The sequence below is a fragment of the Perna viridis genome, chromosome 14, assembly GCF_037379345.1.
Source record: "Perna viridis isolate PV_CMFRI_1.1 ecotype Kerala chromosome 14, ASM3737934v1, whole genome shotgun sequence".
Lineage (NCBI taxonomy): Eukaryota > Metazoa > Mollusca > Bivalvia > Mytilida > Mytilidae > Perna > Perna viridis.
Genome location: NC_142458.1, coordinates 21,905,593 through 21,933,496, shown reverse-complemented (window position 1 = coordinate 21,933,496; position 27,904 = coordinate 21,905,593). Strand labels below are relative to the sequence as shown.

At 32.4% G+C, this 27,904-nt stretch overlaps 1 protein-coding gene across 1 annotated transcript in view; it reads right to left on the bottom strand.

Annotated features, from left to right (window-relative positions):
• The window catches only part of LOC148598639 (oxysterol-binding protein-related protein 1-like), a 75,064-nt gene that overhangs the window by 10,056 nt on the left and 37,104 nt on the right, over positions 1 to 27,904 (bottom strand). Inside the window, exons 15-21 of the mRNA XM_088562135.1 lie at positions 23,297 to 23,483; positions 22,738 to 22,867; positions 9,127 to 9,202; positions 3,095 to 3,229; positions 2,282 to 2,379; positions 1,219 to 1,395; positions 482 to 560 (exon numbers count right to left, since the gene is read on the bottom strand). Of these exons, the coding sequence (XP_088418261.1) occupies positions 482 to 560; positions 1,219 to 1,395; positions 2,282 to 2,379; positions 3,095 to 3,229; positions 9,127 to 9,202; positions 22,738 to 22,867; positions 23,297 to 23,483 (882 nt within the window). The remainder of the gene's footprint in view (positions 1 to 481; positions 561 to 1,218; positions 1,396 to 2,281; positions 2,380 to 3,094; positions 3,230 to 9,126; positions 9,203 to 22,737; positions 22,868 to 23,296; positions 23,484 to 27,904) is intronic.

The following is a 27,904-nucleotide window of genomic DNA, read 5'->3' as shown; positions in this document are numbered from 1 at the left end:
GTTTGTTGTAAAATGACAGAGAGACTGAAAATGGACAAAGATAAAACTATATGCCCTAACAACTTTGTGATAGGACCAAAAAAGTGAACTTCATAAAACATTACATCCTCACAAACAAATCCACTATACAGTACCTGAACCAATCCATGCAACAAATATTGCGATTGGTCATTGATCACCGATCAGTTTCCGGTCAGTCATCGATCCGTCAAACCGATCCATTATACCAGTGATCGCATTACATGACCACAGAGCAGTCACTGTATTTTACGGTTTTTATTGGTTTCTTTGTCAATTTTACACATATTAATAATGAAATAGATTTAAAGATCAATTCATACTTTTATTTTACATTTCTTTCATTTCAAACAGATCTTACGTCCTTTTACATAACAAAACTGTGATCAGATCGGGTCATCGATCCGTTCTATCCAGATTGTTCATGTTCTATCCATATTGTACCAACAATAACAAAACTTACATGTTCTATCCATATTGTACCAACAATAACATTATGTACACAACAGTTGATATTAGACCAGGTATATACTTCACCATGCCTGTAATAAAACAGAAAATATAGCTAAATAAACTAAGCCACAAATCCTAAATTGTTCTAATAAATAGTGTACATATGTAGGTATTCATATTGTTTATCTTTACAGGTAATTATGTGTGTCTATCTACATAATAAATGGGCTGAATTGTCTCCCTTGTCATGGTTTTCCTACAAGTTTCCAGATCAGCATTTTACATGTAATTATTTCTATATTTACATAATGTGTTAAAATAATCAAAATAGCTGATAAAAGCTATGCTTTTTCTTCCCTGTTTGTGTTTAAAGTCCCATAACTCTGAAAAAAAGCTAGAGAATCTAGAAAATGAAAGGAAGCTCCTCTTTACTTACAAATACCATTGTGCAAAATAATAATAAAAATCCCTAAAAGAATTTTTGAATCATGATATAAAATGTATATTCATAATTATAATAATGTATTATGAGGACAAACAGACAGCAGTATCACATAATGCATTGTTTAAAAAGACCAGTATATACAAATTTGTTGACTGACTGTAACAGTGGATTCACACCTTTCAATCTGAGAACAATTAAACAAAGGAGAAAATGAAACAATAACATTTTATCTGGAAAATATTTGAATCTAAAAATATTTTGGTACATGAGAATCCTAACAAAAGTAAAGGTTTACAACTTACCGCAGTAGTTCCAGTGTTATAACTCCTTTGGGATTTACCTCTACTGATTTTCCCCAGAATTTTAACTTTGGATATATAGAACCATGGATTTTAAAATGAGGTGATTCGGCATGGAAAGCACTGACAGGAGGATGATGGCTGACCTGCTCACTGATTAACTTAAATCCTAAGTCTGGTCTGAAATACAAAGGGAGAGAATCATATCATGCTCAAATCTAAGTCTGATTTGAAATCAAAAGGGAGATAAGTGTACCAAGCTTAGGTCTCACTAACCACTTCCAACGTTTCAAATTACTTTACATGTTAAAAAAGTAACTTTCAAAGTTACACTGTGAATTCCCAGGACAAATGACATTTTAATGTTGCATACCATTGAAAAGCTTGGAAAATAAGGCTTTCAAAATCATTATGCTAATGGTACGATGATTGTAGAAATTCTTCACAAAATTTACCTGAATAAATAATATTCAAAATCCACATTTTCACCTTTTCTGCTGACAGCATGGAGGCAAATTACATACACATGTAAACAATATTCATACACTTTTGAAGTAAATTACAAATGTGATTTTAAAGTACACATTCTCAGCTTTATTTTGACAACTTTTGATTGGATACACACAAATAATGCATTTACTATACATAGATATAGGTTCAGTGTGTTTTTGGCACTACATAGGGGGTGGCCATTTTACCCGGAAGAGGTTCGTGAGACCTTGATTCTAAAAAAAAATAAAGCAACAGGGAGGTAGCTATCAATGACTATAACAATATTACAAAATTTCTAACTTATTTCAAACTTATGGATCTAAAATAATTGCTTTTTGCTTATTTAACATCAACTGATTGATTGTTACTGGTTAATGTCCTGTGGAAGATACTTCACTCTATACCCTTCAATATCCAATGCTTGGCAGTGACCAGCATGCTACCCACAGACCATCAAGGTAGTTTTTAATATCAAGAAAGTTAATTAAATTTCAATAATTCATGAATGAATAATTCAAAAATATGCTATTGTGTGCATTCAATTGTGATATTGGATTACTAAGCAGAATATTACCTGTTAAATTCATATGTTTCACCCAATAAAGGATTAAAAGGCTTGCCGATCCTCTCCCAATTAGAAGATATAGCAGAAACTGCAAATGCTGACACATACTATAACAAAATTATATAACAAATATTAAATATTGTTAAGATGTACTTTAAATGGAACTAGATATACTTTAATAAGCCTAATTAGAAGTATTTTGACTGATCTATTAAGGCTAAATGTACTGACAGAAGAAAGAAAATTTCCAGCATTTTTTAATGTAAGCAAACATATACCCACAGCTAGTTTTCTAAAGGAGTATTTGGTCACAATAGGAATAAAAAATGATATGTATTATAATTTTTTTTTATATTTACATATCTATATAAGTGAAGTCTGAGTTGCACATTTCTTTCAGTATTCTACATATGTTATTTAAAAGGTTACATGTATTTTGGTCTCCACAATCAGTGCTTTGGTTTCATAGTTCTTCTATCAAAGCTTTAAAAGTCCTGAAATGTTAGTTGCTCATGAGTTTTTTCAATACTAAAGTACTTTTCTTCATAAATACCAAATTTTTGTGAATAAGGGAAGAAACACAAGTTCATGGATTCTTGAATTGTGGTTTTGAGGTTTTCAGTTACATAACAATAGAAATCTCCTTTTCATTGGTAACAAAATTTCATGATTTGGTATACCCACAAAACCACAAAAATTGGTACCCCACAAACAATAGTACTTTCACAGTACATAAATTAAGGAATTACCGGTAGTATTGATGTTCCATTTCATTGGTATACCAAACTATAGTATATAAGTACTATAAAATACAGAACTTACAGAAAGTCGATCAACAGGGTCATCACTAAGACTGGCCTGTTCTAATAATTTGGCATATTCTAAATACTCTGATATTCTCTGAAGGAAGCTCAAGGGCTCATTGAATACAACAGGCATTGTAATTTTCGACAGTTCCTGAAAGTAAAGCAGGTCTGATTTACATATCTAGTTTGAAGTTCCTGGAAAAGAAACAAAATATTTCAGAAATACTCATTTCAGGCAAAGCATATACACACAGACACACAGACACTACAACCCTTCAATTTTGGTTATAAGACTTTATTCTAAAACATAAAAAAAAAGGAAAATATTGAAAAATGAAAAAAAAAAAAATTCCTTTTGCTTTGACTACCATAACTTTACAACAAAAACTCCTTCATGCATTCTTAAGTATGTTGAACCAATCAACAAAAGGGTAGCTAAACGTCTCAATTTCAATTGTGTTTTTGTTTCATTAGTGTTTTCTTCTGTATTATGTTCCATGATAGTTATAACACAAATGCTATTTACTGAACCGACCTCAATTCATTTCTCTTCAATTTCCATACATCAATCATATTTTATTTATTCCAAAAAGGATAAAGAATTGATCATGTAGATCACTAGTTCTCTGAATGGAGCAATTTACTATCAACTGGGAAAACTCAATTCAGTTTTTGTACATGATTAAAAAGATACATCAATGTAATGGATGGTTGTCAATCTTACTCTCCACTAATTCTACATCCTGACAAATGGATCACTCTTCAGGCAGTGTCTGTAGAACCCAAGGAACAGTTACAAGCATTAAATCAATAATAATAAAAAGGAACAGTGATAACTTTCATTGCACTGAACATCTCTTTAGAGAATAGTTATCATGAAGAAGATTTTGAAAATATTTTAGACTAGAAGTCAGGAATGTAGCCTCAAGATTAAATACTGATTCCAATCATACTTAAAAGGTTAAAACTTGAAATACTGAGAGCAAGCTCATGAAAAGAATAGACCTGTTTAAATGAAGTCAAATATATAACCTGCAAGTTTAATTATTTCCCATTGGAGTCCTTTGACAGGAACAATATTCCTTCATGCACATTTACAAAAGATGCCCAACCTTAATTTAAAACTTCACTAAATTGCAAGGAATGGTTGAAAAGAAGATGCACTTACAAGGCTTTAACTTGTAAAACCTTGAAGTCAGAGGACTCCAATACTATACTCCTTCAAGCACATCTACATGAAACCCAACCTTCCTACAAAATTTCATCGAAATTTGTTGAGTGGTTTAGGAAGAGTTGAACCTAAAAGAAATGTTGACAGACAAATGGTGGGACAACAAATAGGGTGATTCCTATATAATACATAACAAATGGCTGTTTAAAGATGAATCTTTTTAATAATTTTTACCACTGTGTTTGCACTGTATAAAACATTTTCATGTAAAAACTGTTTAATTTAGCCAAATTCACCACCATCAAACCACATTACAATCTTTTTTAAAATAGTTATCAACATCTACTGAATTAGAAAGAAAACAAACAACATCCAAGGTTATTGATTCTAAGGTAATTTAACCTGGTACACTGTTACTGGTTTGGCCTGGCAATATAAACCCTGACTATGCCAGACCAGTGATACCAGGCCAGATATTAGAGTATGCCTTCACAATACTATGCTCATTCTAATAGTCAATAGGTATTAAGTTAACCAACCAGACCAAACGACCTGTCTAAACCAACTGGTAAGTAAATCTCTTCTTTCATTGATTTTCTAAAATAACTGAACTTAATTGGAGTGAATAGACAGATTTATGACCCATCCAAAAACAAATTAGTAATGAAGCTTTACTAATGATGAAATTGTTAACTTAAAGAAGTTAGATCATTTTTCTCCCATAATACTCCAAGCCAAGCATGCTAAAAGTACATGTAATTACCTCACAAACTCATTTTATCAAAAGATATCCTAGAAAAGTACAACCCATACAACTTAATCTACTGAATACTGTTTTTAAAAAGAGTAAGTTGTAACTTAAGACCTTATTGGATCGAAAGTGGGTCAAGGAGTTGGAATGCCTGTTTGCAAAATTTGGATGAAATGACTAAAAACAGCCTAAAACCCCCCATTTATTCTGGGTCCCCTATCAAACATCTCAAGATCAGCACCAGTTGCAAATATAAGAATATAACCATAAATGGTGTGAAAGTCTGCCGTAAGTCAATGGTGTGAAAGTCCACCGTAAGTCAATGGTGTGAAAGTCCGCCGTAAGTCAATGGTGTGAAAGTCCGCCGTAAGTCAATGGTGTGAAAGTCTGCCGTAAGTCAAGACACATTGGATATTACAAAGTTTGCAAATTCCTAATTTGTCTTGGTGACCTTGTCGACTGACCTTCAATCTTAATGATCGATTGGAATCCTGATATCCCCATAAAGTTAATTATGATCCAAGTTTTGTTAATTTAAATTAAGGGAAGTCGAATCAAAAGTTTTCACAATGGTGCTGTGGCAGACAGACAGACAGAAGTATTCTTAATTAATACTTCAAGTTCATTTTTTTGCAAAAAAGGAAAAAACAAAAAGAAATGGGGGGGGGGGCTGTTTAGTAAGAAACTGAACTGTCTTGCAAGTTATAGGTTGTTTTTGTTGACATATTTATCCCAATACCTTAAACCCTCCAAAATAATTATCATAGCCAAAGTTATTTTAGGTACATGTACCTGTAATAGAGTTAGTGATGCTATGTCATCATTATCAGTAACTGTATTGTTGATGTAAAGTTCCACATTTTCACTAAGACAGATGGCACTGTTTATCACATGAAGGTATTCTTCAAAGTATAATTATTTATAAATAGACCATCTCTCTACAATATATTTGAACACTTATGTACTGATAAAAGTCTTCTTTCTTAGCTCTACTTATTGAAAATTGAAGATATACTGGTAAAACATTAATTACAACACTGCTTATCCAGTCCAAGGTCTATATAAAGATCACCATGATGGTACATGTATGTTCATCCATCACACATTTTTGAGTATGTTTTAAGTGTTAATAAAGTCCATGTAAAATTATATGGGTTTTTCAGTTTCCCCTATTTTGCCTGTTTCTTAAAAAGACTTACTCTAAACAAGGTCAATGAACTGCTGAACAATTTTTTTTAAGGACGGCCTAATGTGACTCCAGTAAATTTATTAAAAAAAAGATCAATCATATTGTACATACAAGCATTTTTTATTAACACTCAGCAATGTTCTGAATGATTAATAATATCGATGGCATCAAATATACTAAACACAAGGGCATTAATTAGACCAGTTCAGGAAAAGTTTCCTTATAATAATATCATCTGAGGTCATTAAGACCTTATTGTTACCAAACCAGGAAATATCAATATTGTCAATGGTAACAATGTTCTTGGAGTAAGGAGTATAGGTCATCCTTTCCTATAAACTTTAACTCATGTAGGTGGTGTAGATTGTTTTTTAACTGATTCAGCCATGAGATAACATAAAAGGATTCAAAGGGAGGAAAGCCCTCCCTCCCAATTCTCTTTTCTGAGTATTAAACCATTCCCCAGTTAGCCTATTTAAGCCCTTCTGTACACTACAGTAGTATTGACTTTGCTATTATCCACAATGGTGGCTAAGACAAGTACTCTCATGGATCTCAACCAATTTACTACCTTAATAATTTCAGCCACTTCAGATGGACAAACTGTGTTTCAGATGTTTTAGTTTTAGCTTCTTCGGCCTTCTTTTTCATAACCCAAATCATTCAGTCAATCAATGTACAAATTTACATTGTAGATGCACCAGATGTCAAGTTATTGAGATTGTATAACTATAATATACCAGTCATCAATATTCACCAAGTGAAATCCATTATCCACCTTTACAGGACAAATCCAGTACAATGATTGCCAGACAAACATATTTATTGACAATTAATAAAACATGTACAAAATATATATATGAACATGTAATTTTGAACACATGTTGTGAATCTTTGTTGATTCACTTGATTTATCTTCAACTTGAGATGGGGAAAAAGTCTGAAAAAGCTGAAACTAGAACTATAAAATACAATGTACCAGTATATCCCGGAAGTGGATGAACTAAAATTCATTCTGTTGAAAATGGCAAATATGGTCATAGGGCCACTGATGCTGGATTTAAATCAGAAGGCCTCATACATCATTGTGGGTCTAAGGAGAGTAGTTGCATATGTACACTTTAAAGATCTCCTCCCTATACTGTGAAGGTAAATAGTGAATCCAATGCAGGTAACTCTTGACAATACTCTTCATAAAGTGAAAATTAACTTTAAAAAAAATCAAATTCCCTTATATAAATGAACTTAACATACAGTAAAATTATACCAGAAACATACAGTATATATTGTTATACATGTAAACATTGAAAATCTTGATGTAGTAAGAAATAAGCTAAATTGTATAGGGTACTGTATTATAGGACATTCCAAAGGGCTCAGGGCTCAAGCTGTCAAGGCTAAGGGGGAGCTGGGACATTTTTCTTTTTATTCTTGAGGAAATTTAAGAAAAATAAGATAACACTGGGGAAATAAGTAAATGACTTTCATAAATAAAGCGGATGTACATTTCCCTTCCCCCTTAAAAATCTCTGTTAAGGGGTGTGGTTACTAAACAATGCAGAATGGTGGTGACATGTTTTGTTATCAATTCATAAAGATATCATGTTGATCTTCAATAACTTTACATAAATCTTTCAATTTTGCATACATCTTCTCCCACTTAGAGAATTGTACAAGTTTAAGATGATTCATTTTCACATTACAATTTGATATATGTTTTAGGACCCTATAAATACCACAGATATTTACAATGTTATATTATAAGTGATTTTGTCATCTTGAGAATAAAGTAAATTAGAAAGGTTGAAGCAACACATATGTCCCATGCTGCTAATGCTCAACCCTGCAGAGTGGGGGCAATTATTGACTCTATTACACATGTATTCAATATTAACAGACCTTTTATACAATAGGATATTACATTGATATAGTTTTAGTTCAACATCCAATGGCAGATATTTCATGCATTGCAGGAGAGGGTTTGATAAATCTGGCATTTGTGGCAGAAAGCAATGACTCTCCCTCTCTTAACAATACAAATAAAGAAGAATAGTTCATTGACTGAAGCATAGCAGATCATATACTATTAATTTGCTTTGCCACAAGATTAGGCCAGTGAATCTGGAAGTAGAGCAAACTGTTTTTTAACCACATTCAGAGATCAATAACCTCATACAGTACTGTTATCAATTATTTACTCTAATAAATACCATTACATGATTAAAAACAGCTTCGTGGGCATAGCCTTTGTTTCAGTAGTGTAATAAATATTACAAGACAGTAGATATTCAGTAAGTCAAAGAACAGGGCTATTGTTTAACTGATTATAATAGCCATACTCTACAATGTTTAAATACAGACCAACTATATGAAATGTCCCTTACAGAGATGAATAACAAAGATAATACATAATCTTACAAAATGTCAGCCATCAATGAGAATAATTTTAAGAAAGGTCATTTTCATATTGCAAACTTTTATTTGTGTGGTGCCTTGTATGTAGTTGTTGTTCTTAATGTTGTTCTATGGTTTCATGTTTTGGCCAAGTTTATTGTTCCTTCTAGTATGCTTTGGTATATTTCTGCTGATGAACTCCATTTCAAATAAAATCGTAATTCAGCCATTACTTAAATGGACTATTAGCTCTCAAATGAGCGGCAAAAATAGGTGACAGAAAATGTAATACGCACAAAAGAGAGTAAATTTCCTTTGTGAATTTAGATTCTGTGTATTTGAATAGTAGATGCACATACATATAGCACTACATGTTCTTCATGCAACCCTGTAAAATATATCAACAAGTGCCATAGTAATTCAAAGTTAAATATACATGAACATTTTGTACATGTAAATTTTGTTTAAATTGGGGTCTCCTGTTCATAACTATCAAGATCCCTAGAACACAAGATTCCTATCATTATTGGAAATAATACAAACCTTCCCTATGCATTGTTTCAATATACTCCATATACTGAAGTCATTCCTGTCAAACATAGGCACTGGAAGCTTAGTTCTGAAAATAAAAATATCAGAAAAACTAAAGAATACTGGTACAAAATATACAAAGATTGTTTTATTATCAATCTCTTCTATGTGACTCTCCACGAGTCCATTTAGAGAATAGACTTTTGGAGAGTCGCATATAAGATTTCATATCATCTATGTGAAGATACAAAGTAGGTTATGATCATTATACATGTATATGAAACTGGTGTACAAGTGTCTTTATAAGGTGTGTCATGAAGTCAGCAACCAGATATACAAACTGTACCCATGCCTATATTAAGGTAATGTTTGATATTTCCAGAATATACTTGTGCTGTTATGGTCTTCACATACAATGTATGGTGGAAGTCATAAATCACTGAGAGCCATGCAATGGGAACTCCAAGAGATCAAAAGTTACATAAATTTAAAGTGCACCAAATACTAAAAGGAGGAAATTTGGTTTTTTTTTTTTTAAATAATACAATACATATATGTGTCTCTTATGAAACAAGTTAAATAGCTGACTATGCAGATATATTGTATACCTGAAGGTGACTTTAATGTTGACTTATGACAATATCATATATTCTGTTTGGAGGTATAATAACATTACAAGGTTAACAAACTAAGAATACCTTCAATCTGAGAGAGTCTTGTTTCCCACCACAAAACATTGAATGGTTGATGGGAGGATACTGCTCATTTGTTTTAATATCAGTTTTTCAAGAAAAAAAATGCTTGTGTAAGTTTCTTTTCCTTCTTTAATAAAAAATAAACAAACAAAATTTAGAAGCCATTGAGAAACAAATAGATATGGATAGAATATAAATAACCTTCATACAGTCTTTAAGAAACCACCATTTATGAGTGTTATGTGTAGTTAATTTGGTACCATTGTATTTGTTTTTTGTCAAGAGAGCTATTCACCACATTCTTTATGGTAAACTTTTTTAACCTATTTCAGAAAATGTTTACATAGATAATGGAATTTTAACAGACCAACCAGCATTTTTATCAGTCCTCACTTTGGACTACTGCTTTATTGTAAGGACTATTTACCAGGGATCATACTCTAGGTTGAAAGCTATATATACTGTGCTCTTCAGTGTATATGTTTAGAAATTTGCTGTTTTGCCTCTGCACAGTTTCATTATCAATGCTTTTCTACCTTCCTTTCAAGTAATGAAAAAAAAGGATTTAACTGGGATACTGAATCAATACAAATGAGAATGACACTTTCACAAAGCCAAAGGTTTTTAAATATCAAATGAATGGCTGAACTAGTATATATGTCATTCCAGTAGCCCCTCAAAGGCAAACGTCAATTGTAGAAAAATCATCACTGTTCATTGATGGCCCACTTCACACTGTTTGCTAAGGTCATTGTCTCATTTGACATATTTCCAACTTGTATTTCCATTTTATTCTCTTATACAGCAATTGAGATTGAGTCCCATTTAAACAGATTGCTGCATTCCCTTTATAGACTCTTTTTAATCCATCATATCAATAAATCATTACATCTTTTCTATAATACAATACAATGGCAACATAATCAGAAATTTTCTTAACTTTAAGAGATTAAATCAATATGATTAACAACATAGCAAACATGACCTTTTTCAATAAATCTGAGTCAATCATACATTTGTAATATTGCTAGGTTAAACCAATCTGTTAGGTTATAACCCATTGACCACTTGGGCTAATATACACAATAAATAATTTGATGGTACATGAAAAGAAACAATGGATAAAATAGCAAAGTCAACAGGAACAATTCTCTCAGAACTCAGAAGTTTGAGGATGTGTGGAAATCCGCTGCCTTAAACAACTCATCAGTAGGCATACTATAATGAGGAGACAACACTATCAGATCTATACTCTTTGATATGTTAAGGTTTCCCACATGCACAAAACTTAACACATGCAAAACGCTCACAAGATGAACGCTTCTGTTGTGCATTTTTCATGCTTTTAAACATACACAAAGTGCTTGACAAACACAAGATAATTGATGCACTAACACTAAATGGGAAATGTAAACGTTTCAAGGACTCACTGTGTACCATGGGTCTGAGAGTCAACTTAGCAACCTAGCTGCTACTGTGAAAGTACTTTTATTCATGGAAAAAAATTTTCATGGCACAAGTTTGTGGATTCTTAAATGCTTGGTTTTGAGGTTTTCAGTATATAAATCAATGGGATTCTCCTTTTTGTTGGGAACCAAATTTAGTAGTTTGGCTTACCCAATAAAATCATGAAAATTGGTACCCCACGAACAATAGTACTTACACAGCATTACAACAATCATTTTTGCGATTTTTTTCTTTTCAATCTACTTTGAACAGTCTTAAATTTGCAGCAATTAGTCATAATGAATGAAGTCTCTTAAGAAGTAAACATTCCCAAAATAGCCTTCATTTTGAAATTACAGAAAATACTGTGGATTCTTGTGGTTAGAGGTAAAAAGAATTTTAATTGAATACTTAAATATGTGTTTGTCGGTAAAATAATATATAGGAAATCATGTAAATAAAATTCTTGCAAAAAACTGAGGTTAAAAGGATCAGGATATGTGACAAATTGATATCACCAAAAGTTTTCACCAGTTTTTTTAACCTTTTTGCTGGTACTAATGTACTCAGAGTTACTGTTCCTTGTAGCATATATTGTGGAAAATGTTATCATGCACAAAAGCCTTAATGACACTTTCTGGGCCACCAAAACATAATATATACCATTTCTTCGGAGCTCCTGAACAATCTTATCCCACTTGTACAGGCGGTATAACCAATTAGAAGCCAGCAGAGTCTGTATCAATAAACATCATTACATCCTTTTCATGTAATGATAGAAGACAAACAGGATGAGTTATTTACTCAGCTTTGGGCTGTAGAATCAATACATTAAACAACCAAAACAAACATGGCTTCAAAGCAACTGTGTTTTCCATCTAGAAATAATGGGACCATTACCGATAACTTTATCTTTAAGAGAAGTTGGACATATTTCTGAAATAAATGTAGAGAAGGAAGAGATCACATGATTTTCATGTTGTCTGATCTGATGTATTATCTATGTTTATTTTGAACCTGTGTAAACTGAACACCTGTCTAAATAAAATAAACATGAGCAGTCAAAAATGAAGTATGGTTTATACAGGTGTCACTTTACTTGTAAGAGAAATGATTTTCAAATATTTTTGTCAACAGTTACCATGACAGCACAATGAAAAATATTGCCGTTACAGCATTCAATTAAGCTCTTCTTTCCCAGATATTGATAGTAATTAGACCTCCATCTTTTGATAAGTAAAAGCTTCTTGTGTTTTAAGGAGCCATCTATGAAATTTGCCAAAAGATTTTTTCAAAAAGACAAAAAAAGGTGTTGAAATTAGCTCCCACAAGTAGAAGTCTGGCACACTAGCAGACTTTCATTACAGAAAACCTATTACATGTAACTGAAACAGGATATTTGGTATGATACATGTATTGTTATGTTTCGTCATGATTATTCTTATTGGGCTGAATGAGGTTTTATTACCCAGTAAATGAAGACCTATTAACTATAATAACAGCTTCTGTACAGCTACAACTAGTCTAACTATACCGGTACAAAAGTCATTTCCAGACCAAAGTACTCTATAAGGAAAACTGTCGAGGGATGAGAGTCTGACCAGTTTTTGCATAGACTGACCCAAAGGTATTTAACGGACAGGACCAAACTTTTCTCCAATAATGCAATTTCAACATTAGAACAATTCATGAATGAACAGAGAATCAATTTAATTGACCCAATGGTGTAATTTATGACGTCAATCATGGTAATATTTAGAACCAAACAATCAATCGTCCATTGATTCAGTCAAAAGATTATACAGTGTTATTTCAATAGTTTCCCACTACATGTATTGACAGAAGTACTGAGGAAATCTTTTTTAAAAGAGACAATTTTTCTATGTTTGTCCATGAAAATTTAAGCTTTGAGTGTGACTGTATATATGACCTGACAAGTCCCCTTATTTCCTCTGTCAATATAAACAAATATTATAATCATTTTTTTTTAATTTACTGAATCATTTTAATTTTCAGTTAAATGTCTCCATCATATTTGTTTTTTTTTATTGATTTAGACAAAGGATAAATTCTTCTCTATTAATCAAGTGAAAGTACTTACAAATTAAAAAAAAAACTGTAAGAAACCAGCAACTTTTAAGTGTTTTTTCTTTTTTTTTTAAAGAAATTCTAATTTCAAGTGCCCATCTCTAAAAATGTTATGTAAATCAAACTTGGCTTAACTCTTACCCTTGTCCTACAAATAGCTCAGTCATGAACCCTTGCCACTGAAATCCAAGATTTGTCAAATGTTTTGTTTTTCAAATTTGTTATAAAAAAAAGTTGGGGCAGCACATGAATTTAAAGCCCAAGCAAGAAACTTTTATACATGTGCTTTCTCATTCTATTGGACTTGGCAATGAGAAAGGAAATTAGGAGAGTTCAGATGAAATCTAACAAAATAGCAGTTAAGCTATAAAGTTTCTATCTAAACTGAATTCAACTTCTATAAAAAAACAAAACAAAAAAAACAACAGAATTATGAAACTCATTGTAGTTTCCTTCCTTTAAACTGTACTTCAATCCATAAAAAAACTTCAACAAAGCTATTTTCAATAAATTTAAATTGTTGCAAGAGATATGACGTCAATCTTACAATTTTTCTATTGCAGTTCAAAACAATCATGACGGTTATAGTTAGCCACTTCATTTATAGATAAACTATGAGTTTTGTCAGGTTTTATCAGAAAGAAAGAATATCGTTTGGCTAGATCCTTCAATCTCAGTTTCCATTATATAGATGACATATTATCTTTGAACACTCCTAATTTTGGGGATTTGATACATCGCATCTACCGAAAAGAACTTGAGATAGGATACTACAGACACTGTGAAGTCAGCCTCATATCTTGACCTACACTTAGAAATCGATGGTAAAGGAAAACTATTGACCAAACTTTACGACAGACGTGATGACTTTTCATTCAGAATTGTCAACTTTCCTTTCATCTGTGGCAACATCCCTTCAGCTCCTGCGTATGGAGTGTTCATATCACAACTCATACATTATGCCAGATCTTGCCGAAACTATGCATATTTTTGTATCGCGCTAGAACTCTAACAAATAGGCTTCTGGAACAGGGCTATGTTGCTACAAGATTGAAGTCATCACTACAGAAGTTTTATGGTCGTCATCATGAACTCGTGGATCGTTATGGTGTATCCATCAGCACCATGAAAACTGATTTATTCAACAAGTCATAGTTTTCCTTTCCTCGTTTGTCTATCCCGGACTTGACTTTTTATGAGCAACTCGACGGGTGTTTCTAGAAAAGCAGAGGATGCTTACCCTACCGGCGCACCTGGTCCATGCTCTCAGTTTTTACTGGAGTCCGAGTTGCTCCTTTGCTTTTGTTACTTTGTATGTATGATTTTAGTTACTTTATGTTCTTTGCTGTGTATGTCTGTTTTCCATGTTTGATCTTTGTCCCTGGATTACATTCTACCTAAAAATTGTTCCTGTCTTAATTTTCTCAGCCTTATATTCTATTTACCCTGCCCATAACCTCATCCTTAAACTCAGGCTATGCCCCACTTATTAATATAAAAGAAATAACTTTTGGGGGGGGGGCATAATCCTCTAACATTTCATCAATCCCACCAATGCCCTGAAGATTTCAAATTTGAACAGTGAAATTTTAACAGGGTATGTTCATTTGGTTTTGAATTTGTGGTTGTTGATTTATTAAAAAAAAAAAAAAAAAATTAAGACCATTCATTTTCCATCCAAATTATGACTTTCAACAAAACTTTAATAACAGAATTTCAAATAGATGTGTAATTGAAACTTTTCTGCACATGTTCACTTTAACAGGGCATGTAAAGTTTTCATTCAATACAAGTAACATTTAAAAGCATTGTTGATGGCAAGATATGATCACTTGCTGCTAAGTACATATGTATTTTGAATTTAAAGGACAATCGCCTTAAATTTTATATCAAAGCCAGCAAAACTTACACATGGATGCCTGGATGTATATTTACATTTCAGTATTTAATTCAAGCCTCCCACAACAAAATAACAATAAGCCAAGTGTATAATAGATGTGTGAGGTAGATATACAATGTACCATAATGGGGGATCAAGAAATTTCAATATAAGATTGATTGATTGATTGCTGGGGTTTAACATCCGAGCGGCAACATTTCAGCTATATTCAATTAAAGAGTCCCCTTCAATGATTTCCAGTGATTTTCTACGATCAGTTGTAATTTTCAAGCATAAGCTGCCTGGACCCCTCTTGGATTCACCTACAAATGTACATGTAACTATAAAATCCATTTAATTTACATACTGTACAATACATGTACAATAAAATCAGCAATATTTGTGAGATGTGAAGACAATTATTATTCTAGCTTTTTATTTTCATTTCTAAGGACATAACTTTGAATTGGTAATGAATGTGAGATTATTTCCTTAAGAGAACATGAACATAACATGGAAAGTGCAGGTACATGGATATTATACAGGTATTCAATACAAAGCAGATTGTAAAACCATTCAGAAGTGTGGAGAACAGTATCAAAGCATTCATTGTATCTTTACCTATTAGGATATACAATGTATATTAAGTGACCTAAACAACATCATAACCCAAGAACTTTGGTAGTGTGAAACAAGGTCCAAAAGAGCCCATGATTTAGATGTACTTTCATCACAAAATTACAGTTCTTTGCCTATATGATGTATTTTTTTTACAGCTACAAAGATGAGTTTTAACAAATACCACACAATATATTTTTTTGTAACAAGTATGTACAAATGTCAGGGGTTATACTTGATACATGTACATGTATAATGACAAGTAAATGTATAGCTGTATTCCATAACCTGATTAAAGTCTGCCAAGTATGTCAGAACACAGAATGACACTGGAATGTTGAACATACTACATGTATGTAGATTTATTATGCTATATGTAACTGTGTGCTTAGATACATGTACAGTGAAAGCTGTCTTCAGTGAACCCTGATTATACTGGTATCCTGTCAGAAATCACCTGATGCCCCTTCCACCCACTGATTGTATTCTGTACCGGTCTAAACCATACAAAAACCTCCCATCTGAGGAGGTTCAATGATTGATTGATTGATTATTTTGGTTTAACGCCCGAGCAGCAATATTTCAACTATATTCAGGTGATGAACAGGAAAAGGATGATAAAATGAACATGAAATGATGATGATGAAATGAAAAAGGGGATGGAACACAAGGATAATAAGGTCAACAAATTTTGATTGCCACAAGAAAAAGGGAGGGATGGGTAGGGTCGGGCAATTTGGCCTCCTGTGGCAGAGTGCAAAGGTTCCTACTCCTCTCGAATACCACATCAGGGTTCTTTAACGTGAGGAACGTGGCATCTTTCCCAACATGGTGCACCACTATGGTTTGTGGTCAGGTTTTTTCATATTATAGCCTGACAACCGCAGCATGTAACACACCAGGGGTACCCCATTCCACCACCTGGGGCACACATCCCAGTTGCTCTATGGGCAGAGCGCCTAGCCCCCGGCTAGGTTTCTGAGCACTATTTAGTCACCTTATACGACATGCTTAGTGCTGCTGCAAGCCTATTCTTTTGACATCCGGACCTGCATGGGGCGGAGGTTCAATGTAAAATATATTACAGTAGATGTACATATATCAGTTAAGATTTAGACCTCCTATCACTTTTGATCAGTGCATGAACAATATATATATATATCTGTATTTACAGTAAACATTATACAACTAATGGAAACCCAATGAATACAATGAGCTCAAGCAAGGTAGCAAAAACTAATCAAAAGATGAGGAACCCAATAAAGTATAGTCAATGATTCCAAAAAAATTTACAATGTTGAAATTTCCTCCGTCTTACAACAGACTATTAGCATTAATCAATGATTGGATAAAATACTGATACAAATGTGATAAAAGAGCAGTGAAGTTAATCAAGTCAGCCCAGAGAAAAGTTAATTGTTTTCATGTTATAATTAAGTAAAAAAATTCTTTATGGGAGAATTGATTTTTACTTTCAATCACTTTCTGCTTGAATATTTTTATTGAGCTACCAGCTTACATTTGTAAGTTTATGTTTCATCATGATTAGCTCATACTGACAGTTGGTAATACAGATAACATTCTGAAAAATATTGTTCTATAGAAATAGTCAATAGCTTCTGAAACTTGTACAGGAAAATATAAAAATGTAGTCTGTAGCATAAACATGCACACTTAAGGCTTTTGGCCAAACCTATACTTTAAACCTAAACCACAATAAGTAAGTTAAATCTTAAATTGATCTCTTTCAATCTCAAAATGCTGTCTCCATTTTTAAATGTTATCAGGAATAAGCTAGCTCTTCATGCAGAGAAGTGAAAGATGCAGAAGTGTTTTAGAACTATTTATACAATGTATTGCAGACACTGCAACTCTTTACACCACATATTGTGTACATGTATGTACATTGTGTATCCTAATGTATAGTCTGTGTGAAAGTGCATGTATGTGATAATTCCATGAATTCCATGACCATGTTTTGTTATACTTATACTTAAAAATACGAAAATTGTGTTAGTTGAAAGGTTTTCATGTATACACATGTTATTAAGTATTCCACATGCAACTGCTTCAAGCTATTTGTTTTTTTCTCACTTTTTTCCATTGAGGAAAAGACCATAAAAATGTAAGTTAAAAGCACATTTGTATTCAGTCTAATGACATGTACATGTATATGATTTTCAAATAATGATAGCCTTCAACAGTGAAATACATTAAACGCATTAAGGTCAAGTGTGTCTAAATTTCTTATCTTGAAACTTACATGTACCTGTTCTTATAGTGAGTCTCATGGCTTTTGGTCATACAATAAACATACACATGTAGAATTTTATTGTGAATTCTTTGCGTAATTTTAGTTCAACAGCTACAAATGTAATGTACAATGTACCTGATGGAGAACTCATATATAGGGACTAAAATCACATACATGTATAATGAAGTTTGAGAGAGACATAAAGACATTATAAAAAGTCAGAGCAAAAAGCAATGCATAAAAAAAAAAATGTCAACGTGGTCATGTTTTTTGTAGCTTAACTTTATATATACTGGTCATGGAGAGAGTAGATCTCGCTGTTTCCTGGCTGATGCAATTCTCATCAATCTGCTTACAAAAATTTCTTTCTTCAATAATACATTGTAGCTCATTTTGAGAGCAAAATATCAGCAATGTGTTTTCGGCATGAATTTGTTTTACAGGAGAGGAATAAAAATAGTTTGAATAACTTGCCGGTGAGAACTACTTCTTGGCCAATATACATACACCTAGAAATATGGCAGAGCTCTATTGCCTCAATCTAAATTTGTACATGTACATTTACCGAGATCCCTTAACAGGCATATGGAAAGAAAAAAATATTGTATACTAATTGCCAAGTGCAAAATCCTTGTAGGCAATGGTTAATTTATAAGTAAAAGATTAAAAAGGAAGATTGCATCAATATTGATAGTGAAAAGAAACTCAATTTCAATTATAGCAAAGGCATAATTCCAAAAGCTCCTGACAGAAACTGGACTCACTTTTAGTCAAACATTCATTTTACCCAAAATGAACAACAGAAATAATGGTTCTATTTACATGTATGCAGTAACATTACTTTAGGTTAAAAGTATCTGCAGAAATTATGGCAACAATCTACGTGTGAAAAATGTTGTGAATACATTGACTAATTTCGATGAGCGACTAGAAATTGACCAGGAGTCCTGAACTTGACAAAATAGGAAATAATCATTAATTCACCTGTAATTTGCGACACATTTTTCGTTGTCGAGATCGTCGTTGTTTTTAGCTGCCATATTCGCAAAACAACACTTTTTGCGGACTTGCGGTTCTCAAATATCCATTTCAAATTCTTTTAACTTTAAGATACATCCAAGAAAATTAGTATCTTTACGGAACACAATAGATATAGAATGTTTTGTTAACCCTCATTCCACGTGTCAATGCAAGACATTTAAAATATTTGAAGCGTTTCAACTTCCACTATTTTGAACTGGATCGAACTGTCAACAGAGCGGAAATACGCGAGTACACTTGGAATGTATATATTACGGATTTTAATTAACGGAACGAAACTGAATCCATTAACGATGTCCCAAGGTCAGATATCTGGGCTTTTATTAATTATTAATAACATGGAAATTAATTACGACACGTAATTAATAAGTTCTTTAGGTTTGGAGTCTATTCCTGGACAGTTTTGAATTATTTGCACAGACCTATCCTAATAAAATGTTTCTCATCAAATACAATAACTTCTTAGACATTTTAGTGCTGATTTAACATGAAGACTTAGTTGATACTTTTGTGGGGCTAAGGTTGTACACCTTCCTGCAAATGCTCTAACATTTTTTCAACCAAAATGTTATAGAAAAATGCTGCACCTATCTCCCATGAGTACATAGCTAGAAAAGGCCTACTGAAATACATTTGTTCATCACCATTTTCACAGGCCATTCTTTTCATGAAGGGTAAGTGATGAGATTTTTAATTGAGCAAGAAGTTAAATTTTGTAAACTGAAAATGTTTTTTTCCTGTAACAATCAACATTACATTTTTTTGGGGGTTGAAAATCTACTTTGTAAATTAATGGGAGAATACTGAATCCTATTTTTGTTCACCAAAAGCTGAATATACAATTTTTTTTTAAATCCAACCCCTTTCTTCACAATAGCAAGTCATGACTTTGCATAATAAACAACTGTAATAAAGCACATTGTGTCCTATCTATTTCAGCTCAACAACTCTAAAACAAGAAATAATAGTTAAAACAATGATCATGGAAACAGCTTTCCTATATGAAGACAAACTCTTACCGAAAAAATATTAAATGCCTCAAGGTATTTCTGCATTATTGTAAGATGAGCAATATATACCATAAAATGTATTTCAAAGATAGATATGCAAAATGGGTAGGCAATAATAACAGGGAAATTAATCAGACCTATAGGTACCAACACTTTAAGTAGTAAGTGTGTGTGTGTGTGTGTGTGTTGGGGGGGGGTTTGCCTGAGAATTTGAAGACAAAATATTATTCCAAATTTAAGTTTAAAGATCTTTTAATTTAAACAACTAAGATTCAAAATTCCCCCATTACTAAACAACATAGATTTTCCAGTAATTTCTTTTTACCCAAGCAGGTATTGAAAAAGATTTTATTACCCAACAATAAAACTTCAGGCCTCCTTTGAGAATAAAATGGTCTGGGCAACAGACAGAAAGGATGAGGTTTAATTAGACTTCAAATATTGCTTGACAATCATACAGAGAGATTTCTATGTGATAATTAACAATAGCAACAGTCAACAGGCAGGCCTATCACCTCACTCAATAGCAACAGTTAACAGGCAGGCCTATCACCTCACTCAATAGCAACAGTCAACAGGCAGGCCTATCACCTCACTCAATAGCAACAGTCAACAGGCAGGCCTATCACCTCACTCAATAGCAACAGTCAACAGGCAGGCCTATCATTTCACTTGGACACTTATTCTGACTCTTTATCATACCGGCTGTCGCTCTATCTTTTAAATACTATGTGCTTAATAGCTGAGAAGCAGTGACCACATATATTTAGTCTTTGGTAGGACTCCTTTAGAGGTCAAAAGGACAACCTCTGGCATTTGAGGTAATCATGCTACATGTGCTTTTAGACCAATGATAGTAATGGGTAATTGGAAGTTACACAACTTGAATCCTCACTGAATGTGAATTTCTATCAAAGGAATACTATCTATCTGGTACATAAAAATGCAGCCATTTGTAATATTCAGTGGACTCTTGACCCAACTGTACTGTTGCCACAAGAATTATTTAATCAACATAGAGCATCAAATTAAAATAATACATTGCAATGGTCATCACCTAGTGTTGACGCAATGTGATTTCTGCTCAGTGATCTGAATGTTATGGTGGGGGTAACTACAGGATGACTCTCTTAAGGTAGCCAGATGCCTCATCATCTAATAAGTGATGATAAAGAGATTCAGGAACCATAACTCAAACATCCATCAACAGATGTTTCTCAAAATTTCAGCATAGGTCCATCCCATCATGCTGAATGATTTTATTCCTACCTAATTATTGCTTAACTTAACTGTTTTTGAGTTTTATGCATAATTCTGCAATTTGACCCCTATGGTCTAATTTTAGTAATGGCAGCCATGTTTTTTTGCAAAACCAAAAATCTCCACACATAGATTATAAAAGACATTCTACATCACATTTATGTTTTGTTTCAAGCCATTCTGTTGTTTCGGAGAAGATATTCCAATTTGGAAATGTCAAGTTGGGGGAAAAATCCATTGCAGGACCCACAACTCATTCATCCTTCAATGGATCTTTCTGAAAATTTTGGCATAGCTCCATCCATAATGCTTAACAATATAACCCTGACAGATTTTACCTAAACCCAACTGTTTCTGAGTTATTTGCGAAATTCTGCAATTTGACCCTTATGGTCTATAATGATGGCTATGTTTTGTGGAAGATAAAAAATCCAGAACTCATGGATTGTTAAAAATACCTTAAGGAATATTCATGCAAACTTTGGTTACAATGTGGCTAGTAGTTTCAGAGGAGAAGATGTTTGAAAAAGTAAACGGCATGTATAAAGCCAATAATCCAAGATTAGCACATTATAATGATATGTGCAATAAATGTAATAGGACACAAGTGGAACACTTTATACTGAAGGGAGTAAATAAGGCTTATTAAAAAAAGTTAGTCAATACTGTGTACATAATTGTTTTTCCATTTTCTATTACATGTTTTTTTTTCTTCATATTTATGAATTAATGCATACAGGTAAAAATATCTTTTAAAAATTAATAACAAAACATGAAATCCATATCAACAGATTTTGGCAAATGAAGACATGAATTTAGACCAAGAACACTAAACACACTGCCAGACATCTTCAATCAGAACCAATACCTCTGTTTGGCCCTCCATTACAAGGATATTAAAATTTCAATGCAGGGCTACAATGTTTGGCCCTCCATTACAAGGATATTAAAATTTCAATGCAGGGCTACAATGTCAAAATATGAAATTTCATGTTACATGTTTGAGTACATTATGAATTAATTAGGAGTCAGCAAGATTTACAGTAACAATATAGCTACTACTGGAATTAGTATACCACAAACTTTTATTTCGAAAGACGAGGGAAAGGATACTATCCAAACCTACTACTGCAAGAAAATTGAAGTTATTTTTTTAAATAAAGCTGGGATTAATCTATGACCAAAGAAAGATAACTCTAACTGCAATAGAACATACACTTCTGTTTGGAGTGAAGGAATGAAAATGAAAGTTAGATTTTATTTTTTTATTTTTTTGTTGTTCTTTGTTTTAGCTTGTGGGTGGGGGGGATGAAACACAACAAAGTCAATTACCTTCCATAGTTTACAATTTCCCCATTAGAAGTTGGTTTGTTATTGGTAGTAGGGAAATGTCCTGAGTCCACAGATTTATAAGACATGGCATCTACATTAGAAGAACTGTTCAAAGATTTAGTATCCATTTCTGAAACATATAGAAACAATTTAAATAAAACAATGAAAAGTTTGTAATATACTAGACAGATACTCGTTGAAAATGTTGCAAAATATGCATCCTGTAAATTGTACAAATAGATTTTGATATTTTTACAAATCATCGGACATTTTACATTTGAAATTGCTAGAAGTAAAGAAATTTTAAAAGAGCATTTTGATCACTATCTCCTTTAAGCCACTTCTAAAAAATTATGAAAAAAATAATGATATTAGATTACAACCAAGTCACATTTATATCATAACAGTTAAACATTTTGAAATAATTTCTTGAAAAAACATTTTATGTTAAAACAAAGACAGAAACATTTAATTCTAATTACTGGTAAATAAGATTTCAGTAAAAGATACTAAAGAGAAATGAAAGAAAAAAAAGAAAAAAAAAAACATGATAACTTACCAAATTCTCCACTCTCGTCTTCATCGCAGTCGTAAAATTCATCATCATCTGTATCATAGCACCGTGGGGGAGATCTCTTTCCACCAATGGAACGCTCCAATTCATGATGTTCTGTTGCTAATGCATGCAAAGCTTCTTGTAATACACGTGACTTTTCCATTTCTTCTTCTAACTGTTTTTGTCGCACCTGCATTTGAAAATAAAGTTTAATTTGGTGTCAATGTTTTTCCTGATCTTCTTAGTGTGAAGTTAGTCATTAGCACCTGAGCACTTTTTCTATAGGCGAAGAAGCCTTGACTGCTGAGTGGGACAGTTGTGAAAATGTTAACACCAATATTAATCAATGTTCTCCCCATCATTATGAAAAAACCTTAAAAAACAACATAAAAAACAGTAAGTGCTTAAGTAGCAGTCTTTGTAAGAATCATGCAAAATTTGAAAAATGTGATACACTCCAAAAAAGGCTACATATTTTTATTTTTGTAATTAAGTTGTTTATGGGTCTATATTATGAAATGTGTAATTATTCATTCAAATCTGCCTGCTCTAAGGAGATAATCGACATTGAAAATCTAACTGATTCTATAGTATTTGTGTGTCATTTATAGAGTTATCTCCCTTAATTTTGAAATCTACAGTGCTTTCTATATAACTTTTATCTCCTATGAACAAGGGTTATAAGAAAAACCACATGTTACTTTCTGTTTACTATGACATTTTAAACAAAATATCAAAAATAAAAATATGTAGGCTTTCCAATCTTGAATCACATTTTGCATGATTCTTATGTGGAGTGCAACTTAAAAATGTACAATAGGGAGAAGAACACAGCCATACAAAATACATGACAAAATTTGTCTGCTCCATTATATAGGCATTTAAAGCCCAATAACTCAACAATATATTTTTTTTTTTTAAAAAGAGGGTACAATACAAATAAAAAATAAAAAGAAACTTAAGCCCATGAAGACAAACATTATAGGAAGATATTTTCAAAATCCCTGAAAGCAATATGGAGTAATCCCATGACTTATTGTTGAACTGATAAAGAGATGGAAAGCAGATGAGAAAACACATATCAATGTCAATTAACAAACAGGTGTATAAAAATGGTGAATCTTTCTTTACGATCCATTATATCAGGTTCAACTATTCATTTAACAAGGCCACTGTCAAAGACATTTTGATTAAATAAAAACACAAACAGGAAGCAAAACCATAAGTAGGCATTCCTATTTCAATGGAGATCATCGTCTGAATATAGCTGAAATACTGCTGTACGGACGTTAAACCCCAACAATCAATCAATCAATGGAGATCATCAAACTGAAGCTATTATTGTACAGATATCAGCATTGTTCCTAAGGTTTATCGGTGACAGATCTCCAGCAGTGGATATCAGGATTTGTTGACTTGCATATACAATGAAAGGCTATGATCAAAAGGTCCTCAAGACAATACCTCCTCTCATCCATACTTTTATGATTTTTTATATAATGAATTTTTCATGAAGCATTATGAGAATAATTCTCTTGCGGTTTTATAAACTAACATGTTTTTTTTTTCTATTTTTTTTTTATTATGTTTGATTTGTGAGATTTTGAAGTTGTATCACATACGTGACTTCTATATTTTAAAATAAAATTACGGTACTCTCGTACTTGGTCAATTAATACTGTGTTAGAAACTACTAACTGCTGTATAAAGGTAATTTTCGCAGGTGCCAAATTTCATAATTTGCACAATGAAAAATTGAAAAGGGATATAAAATTTTCCTGGTCTTCATTTTTTGCATCTTATGTTATGTTAAATATCTTAAATCAAAAATTTAATTTGGCTAGCTTTTATTTTTGCTATTCCCAAAATCAGGCCAAAAAACAAAAATTAGAACCTAATGAGAATTTCCCATATACTCAGTATACCTAAATCTAACTACAATAATTGGAAAATAAATAACTTTATGCAGAAGGATAGCAATGTACCAGCTAGAAATGGTGACAATAGTGTAATCTGTCCCCACAGCATTCATTTCTAACACCTGGATTAAGATATTCTTGCTTGAAAGATTGAACAATCTCATCTTATCTGGCATGTAAAAGGAAAAGAGGTTCCTTCAATGAAGATAAACATTGTACAAAAGAGGAATTTTTAAGAGTCCATCAAAGAGATTTTGAGTGATAAGATATGTTGACAGACGAACAGACAGACTACAAATTTTTCCAAGGACTGATAGAATTGTTCTCTTCAATGCCATGCCGTAATTTTTGCTCGTGCACTTAAATACCTGAAGATCAACAAACTTGAAGACATTGTCTGAAAAACAAGCTTGCACAACTTATTTTTCATTAGACCTTGGAGACAGCTTAGTCAGTATTATATTAAAACATGCAGAGTTTCTATCAACTCATGATGAGATGTTTCAAGTCCACAGCTGAGCACATTTCAGGCCATTCAAAGTCATTTTTTTTTCGTTCTAGTGCCATTTTCTCTAAATCAATTGAGAGAGGTAAACATTTTAAAATTCAGTTCATCCCAAACAAGTGATGGGAAAAAGGGAGGTGGTTTTAAAAATTGTTTTAGTATGGTGATAAAAAAGGGTAAAGTAACACTCTCAAAAGGAATGAAGTACTGCCTGAAAATAAAGAAATTATTTTTCATGTGGCCTTAGTGCAATAACCAGAGTTGGACTTTTAACTAAAATGTCATTACTCTTATAAGTGCTGCCCAGATAGATTTTACATAAACATTCCTTATAAGATTCATCATTATCAAAAAGGGCATCTGCTTTTGTCCTGTGGATGACATTCTCCCACAAAATTGCTGAAATTTGTTTGAAGGAATTGTGATCTACAGACAGGTGTTTTCAAGTGTAACCAATGTCACTTGGTGGACCTCTGATTAACATTCCTCTCTGAAATAATATTTGATTAATCTACCGAATATATGGTTTATAAGTACATGTAAAAAGTTAAGACACTTCTATATGTAGCAGATCAAATAAACTTGCAAACAACTTCTGCTTTAAATCAACAAAACTTCTTGTTGAAATTATAACCTGACCTCAAAAACAAAGAACTGAGTGATAAGAGTAAATTTGTCACATTTATACTGACATTACTATGGGTTCTGATCAAGTATTGGTTTCTCAAATTAATAGTTGACAAAAATCAACATAGCTAGTTTCAATACCTTTCAAATACTACAAATCATTAATTTCCAATGTTGCTAATTTTTAGGGATTTTGTCAAGTTACTTATTGTTGGGAATCAATTTTGCAGTGCCTCAGACTAGCAGATTACATTTTCTCTTTCCACAGCTCCAATCAGACAAGTAGAAAAATGCACCCCATTTTTTATGATGTCTTTTAGTTTTGATGGACAGATCGTAACTCGGGTAACCAAACAGTCTATGTCTTTTCTAGTTTCAATTTATCCCTCCAGTCTAGTAACACCGTCATAAATACAAGTTCTTGCAAGCTTTGTTCAAAGAAATAAAGTTATAAATCTTCAAAGTTGTATTTTATTTGGACTAGTAGATCAGCAAAGGACTACTAATATTGAGTTGAGTTTACTTGTCCTTTAGACTAGTTGCTAAAATTTTTTTGGTGCTAACTGTTTCAATATTTGTGATTCATGCTGTTGAAAAATCATTTCATAGGTATTATTTTAGAACTAATTTGTCCACAGCCAAGATTGCAAAAGTTAAGTAGTAGTCATTGTAAGAATCATGCAAATTCTGTTATATGTGATACACCCCAAAAAAGGCAAGACATTTTTATTTTGCTAGTATGTTGCTTTATAGGTCTACATGATGAAATGCATAATTATTCATTCCAATCTGTCTGCTCTTAGAAGATATCCACATTAAAAATTCAAATTTCTACCGTATTTTGGTGTCATTTACAGAGTTGTCTCCCTTACTTTTGAATTATTCTGTACATTCTATATATTTTAATCTCCTAAGAACAAGGTATACATGAAAAGCCACATGTTTATTTCTGTTTACTATAACATTTTAAAAAAAATATTAATAGAATAAGTGGGCTTTCCTGCCATGAATCACATTTTGCATGATTCTTAGCTGGAGTGCTACATAGTATGTTTAGAGTCTTTTTACTTTTTATAAGTAAATTCTCATTAACTTTTGTCCTTAGACATTGAACTGGACATAAAGTAAGAGTACGATAATTAGCAATGCCACGCACTGTGACAAAACCACATGACACATATGGATGGACAAACAAGTCACTATAGTGGTCCAATCAAAATATGGGATTACAAAAACACAACATCCTAGCTCCATGCCAAATGCTACACAAGGGGGTATATTTTTCAACTTTTAATTTCTTAAAAATAAATTTCAGTTACCTCCCTTTTGAAGATCTGAATTTCTCCAATAAACATTAATACTTAGATTAGGGATTTATCTTTAAAAAAAATAAACTGGTTTTTAAGAAACTATAGAAAAGTTAATGATGTATACTAAGAGTAGTAAAAAAAAACACAGAAGAAAAACCTAGTCTTAAACATAAACCAATTCTAAATAAAAAAACCAAAACAATGAAAGATTGGTGTCACAGATATTTCATATTATCATTAATAAGTTTGT